Source organism: Ruditapes philippinarum, unplaced genomic scaffold, assembly GCF_026571515.1.
Source record: "Ruditapes philippinarum isolate M1 unplaced genomic scaffold, ASM2657151v2 ctg8321_1_1_1_1, whole genome shotgun sequence".
Classification (NCBI taxonomy): Eukaryota; Metazoa; Mollusca; class Bivalvia; order Venerida; family Veneridae; genus Ruditapes; species Ruditapes philippinarum.
Genome location: NW_026857141.1, coordinates 31,222 through 35,930, shown reverse-complemented (window position 1 = coordinate 35,930; position 4,709 = coordinate 31,222). Strand labels below are relative to the sequence as shown.

General features: G+C 35.6%; 2 protein-coding genes across 2 annotated transcripts; both read right to left on the bottom strand.

Moving 5' to 3' along the window:
* Positions 1 to 1,070: 1,070 nt before the first annotated feature.
* LOC132748913 (uncharacterized) lies at positions 1,071 to 2,125 on the bottom strand. Its single transcript, XM_060738582.1, has one exon. The coding sequence runs from the start codon at positions 2,076 to 2,078 to the stop codon at positions 1,182 to 1,184; it is 897 nt and encodes a 298-aa protein (XP_060594565.1). The 5' UTR covers positions 2,079 to 2,125; the 3' UTR covers positions 1,071 to 1,181.
* A 550-nt stretch (positions 2,126 to 2,675) lies between these two features.
* LOC132748915 (uncharacterized) lies at positions 2,676 to 3,125 on the bottom strand. The gene has a single exon (XM_060738584.1). The coding sequence runs from the start codon at positions 3,123 to 3,125 to the stop codon at positions 2,676 to 2,678; it is 450 nt and encodes a 149-aa protein (XP_060594567.1).
* Between the last annotated feature and the right edge of the window lie 1,584 nt (positions 3,126 to 4,709).

The window sequence follows — 4,709 nt, the reverse complement described above, 5'->3', positions numbered from 1 at the left end:
CCTAATGCGATCATCTTTGCTATGTAGCGTAAACCTCGATTCGTCACTGAAAAGAACGTTTGCCCAGTGTTGTCTGGTCCACCTACGATGAAGTGTGCACCAGTTCAGTCTTGCAGTTCGATGACGTGGCGTCAAAACGCAGCCAACGTACTGACGTCTTGCCCTGATACCAGGTTCACGTAAACGGTTTCTCAAAGTTTGACCAGATATGGGCCTCCCATGTATACCAATGGTAACGGCAGCGATGCGCTCCACAGGTCTTGTGATGTTTTAAGTCTATTATCTTGTGCAAATCTAGTTACTCGCCGTCTTGGTGCTCTTTGGCGATCGGCAACAGAACCTGGAATAAGAATAGAGAAACTAAAATAAAAAAGATAAAAAGTACAGAAGCTTGTATGTACCTCGCTATGAAGACATGAAGTCGTCTCCCTCGACTTGTAGAACACACAAGTTGTCAAAATTACGAACACAAGTTTATATATACCATGTCATTTTGACAAAATATATGTCATCATGTCGAGATACGGCACCCCGACTTTCATACATAAATATATTTGTTGACTAGAAGTAGCATGGATGTCGACATACTTATTCCACTTGCTTAAATCTTCTCACAAAAGATTGCGTTATAGATGACCCTTTGAAGCTTCCGTAGACTGATATTTTGTAATTCTATACCGGTGACGTGGGAGACAGGAAGAATTGGCTAACAAAAGCACAAAATGAACATTTTTACAAGTTCTATAATGAATTATTGAAAACGTCAAACTATAAGATAACAGTGGTGGACACCGACAGATCTAAATCTGTAACAGCACCGTGATAGAATTCTTAAATTGTTACATAATGAATATACACAACATTGAGTCACGAGGTTTGAACGACGAATGCATCGGCCATTAACGAGACCTTAACCTATAGCTCTTCAGCGCTTCTTATGTAAAATTCTTCCAAGTATAATTTCCAATAACCGTAAATTATACCATACCCAGACTATGGTATAATTTTCAGTTTTGAAAATTATACCATAGCAATATAACCTGAAATATAATAAAACACAAAACAAGAAGCAAGGTACAGAAATTTTATTTCAGTCACAAAATAAATCTCATTAGGCTGAGAAATCGAGACATTTTGGCCAGAAAACACATGCCAAAATGTAAAACCAATGTATCAAATTGTCAGTTTTTACCAAAGTTAAATACACAATTATTGTAAAAAGTTTTAGCATCTTTTTCAAAGATTTTCTGAATAGGACTCTCCATTTCTAATTTCTTAGGCTTTTCAAGATCCACAAGAGAATTGTTTTCAAGTTCACCGCTTGTCACTGTTGATGAGACCATTTGCTTCTTGGAATCAAGTACATTTGAAATATCTCTCAACTGGTCACATGAGGGTCGTTTATATTTTCGAACACCTTGGACACTACGGTGTCCTGTACGATCCATTATAGTCTGTTCGCAAACGCCAGCTTGATACAAAGTTGTTGCGCACGTGCGCTTTCCAGACTGATTTGTGAAATTGCCTTCGAGACCACTGCAAATATTTTTCATCATGTTTTCAAGTTTGTTTTTACCAAGAACTTGAGCAGATAATCTTTTAGTATCTTTAATTGGACGTTTATAAAATTTTACCACATCGTCTCCTAAAAGACTCGTATAATCTTGATACACCTTGTATATCTTATCAGAAGAATAGTGTTTAATGTTTTTGTTCTCCACCTTTTTGTGTTTTAAACCACCTTTAAAAGTTTTGTTGTCTCTACCAATAAACTGAATGAACTTTCCGCCATCATCTTCGGAAATAATAAACTGGTCACTTTCAAGATTGTAATGTTCGTCTCTGCCTCGCATTCCAAACAATTTACAATTGTAAAAGAACACTGCATTCAACAGGCTTTCTGCATTTTCATATCCAAATTTTCCTGTACACCACAACAATTCTTCCTGTTCTGCACTTACAGGATCAGCCTGCTTGATATTGGCACCGATGCCCTTGCTAGTCACATACTTCATCTGTGCATCTAGACATTTACGAAATGTTAAGAAACGATCGTCCTTCTCGTTCATATAATTCATATTTGGAATGCCGGAGTCACGAAGATATCTCAAGATTCCACTAGCAATAAGATGGGTAGAAACTTCCATCCCGCTTCTTGACCTATTAAAATGTAACAATTTAGAATTAATACACGAACAAAATTGGCAACACACTATTAAATTGGGCATCGACATCGGACAGGCTGGTATGTATGCCGATTGATATAGAGGTTGTCGGTCCAGAGATTTTAAACATTGTGACATACATAGCCATGCATGTATTTATCAAAAAAAAACTCAAATCAGAAAAATTCTAGATTTAAATATACTTTTCTATTACTTTCAATTCCCTATGTTTGCATAATTGTAAAAGAAATTTCCATTTCATTTCCAATAATAACGACAATGCTATTGAAAAAAGATGAAATTCATGGCACAAATTAAAATGCTACGCTTTTACAAGGTTTAGGACAATCTTTTTTCCCATTATATTTAGCCATTTATCTGTCAAAGCTGTTTTTGCGAAATAATGGAAATTATCGAAAACAGCTAAAAATGGTATTTATCCCGATATGATAAAAACTATTGCTAACAATATCATACAAAAATACTGAATTACAAGAAAAATAATGAAAATTAGAATAAATCAAACTGTACCTCCATGAGAAAACGGCTGAGATGGTTGTTCACATCGTCTACATTAAAATCCTCTAATGGCGGTACCTGTTGGCTAAGTTTGCCGGCATTTCTGACCGTACGCCATTCGTTGAAGGCTTTTAATGCCCAATTTGTAGATTTTTTGGTATTTTTTGGAACAGACTGCTCCAGTCGTTCACGTATGTCACAATCCTCAAGGCTATCAAAGCGGCTTGTCTCAGAACATTCTAACGCCGTTGGCAACGGTATATTCATGGATTTTTTGTCTTGATTTTCAGAAAGCAAAATGTTGCTTTGATCACTTTCGTCCATGTTGATTGATATTTCGTTGATAAAGTCCTCTACATTTTGTGTTAGAAGAAAATTCACTCCAACTGTATCAATCCCCAGATCTGTCTCAGCCTGATCAAGGTACTGAGATAAAGCCATATCTTCTTCATAAATGTCCAGATGTTGAGACAAAATTATGTCTTCTAAATTTTTCTGTGAACGACAAATTGTCATTCCAAGCCATGCCGAATCATGTGAATTGAAGTAAAACTTTAAAATGAGACAGATGACTGAATAGAGAAAAGGGTCCATGCCGCTACCAATGAAAATGTAGCTTCCACGCGGGGGAAAAATCAGCCCATTATTTTGATTGACAGCTCATTTCAAATTCAGATCAAAGGGATAAGATTTTCTGGGCGGAGCAATAGGTTAAAACAGTAGCGTCATGTTATTTTGATTGACAGCTCATTTTACGTCATTTCTGCTATGGAGTAAGTGTTTCTGGGCGGAGCTATAGGTTAAAACAGATACACCATTGGTGCGTTGACGATTTCTGGGTTTGCGTAAATTATACCATAATCACGTGACCTTTCTTATGCGACCTCACTCGACTTCGTCTCGTGAGGTCAAGGCATAAGAAAGGTCACGTGATTATGGTATAATTTACGCAAACCCAGAAATCGTCAACGCAGCAATGGTATATCTATTACTTAATTTGGTGTTGGTGGTAAATTGCACTGGTAATGCTACTTTATACAGATTTTGTTCTAGTTTGATTTAAAACTAGAAAACCTTTATAACTATGATAAGCAATTAATGTTTGCTAAAATAAAACGAAATAAAACTATATAAGATTGTATGCGTTTTCCTATCATTTAGATCAAAACTATATTATTTTCAAAAGCATCCATGGTTTAAATTTGTTTTTGTATCATAGTTTGGGGACCTTATTGTTGAAAATGCTTCATAGTTAAATCGTTTACATATACATGCACAGTGCGTTAACTGGAGTGCAGGTTACTATTAGTTACCCGCACTTCTGAGCACGCCCATTGATTGGTTCATTTTTTATGGAAAGCCATGGCTGTCTGATATTGTTCTTTTTGAATTTATGTAACCATTTGGATAATATATGAGTTTACTTCGACTATATATGAATTGAAAACACCTTCTTATTTAACCAGAATCCATTATATTAATTCACAGTTACAATATATGAAACCATACCGTCAGTGTATGAAACCGAGTTAGCAATATATAAGTTGATTTTCTCAATATATTGAAGAATTAGAATCATATATTGAGAAAATCAACTTATATATTGCTAACTCGGTTTTATACACTGACGGTATGGTTTCATAAGAAGGTGTTTTCAAGTCATATATAGTCGAAGTGAACTTATATATTATCCAAATGGTTAAATAAATTGAAAAAGAACAATATCAGACAGCCATGGCTTTCCATATTTTTTGATGGAGTTTACTTATTGTGACGGCAGACAAAGGAAACGCGACAGAAATATGATATTCAGATGCTCGTTCATTGGTTACTTTTTTACTGGGGTTTCATATTGTGACAACAAGGAACGTGTTTTATGTTTGACTATGATACAAAAGAGAAAGTGATACAAAAGAGAAAGAACACCAAAACAGTCGGCAATCTGACTAATACTCGGGGGCCACGCCCGATAGCCTCGTGTTTCGGTGCTCTTTCTATTACATATAGGTAAATATAAATTTAAGA

Excerpts from the sequence above, each read along its gene's own strand:
- LOC132748913 (XM_060738582.1), bottom strand. The coding sequence starts at position 2,078 with ATGAATTATATGAACGAGAAGGACGATCGTTTCTTAACATTTCGTAAA.
- LOC132748915 (XM_060738584.1), bottom strand. The coding sequence starts at position 3,125 with ATGGCTTTATCTCAGTACCTTGATCAGGCTGAGACAGATCTGGGGATT.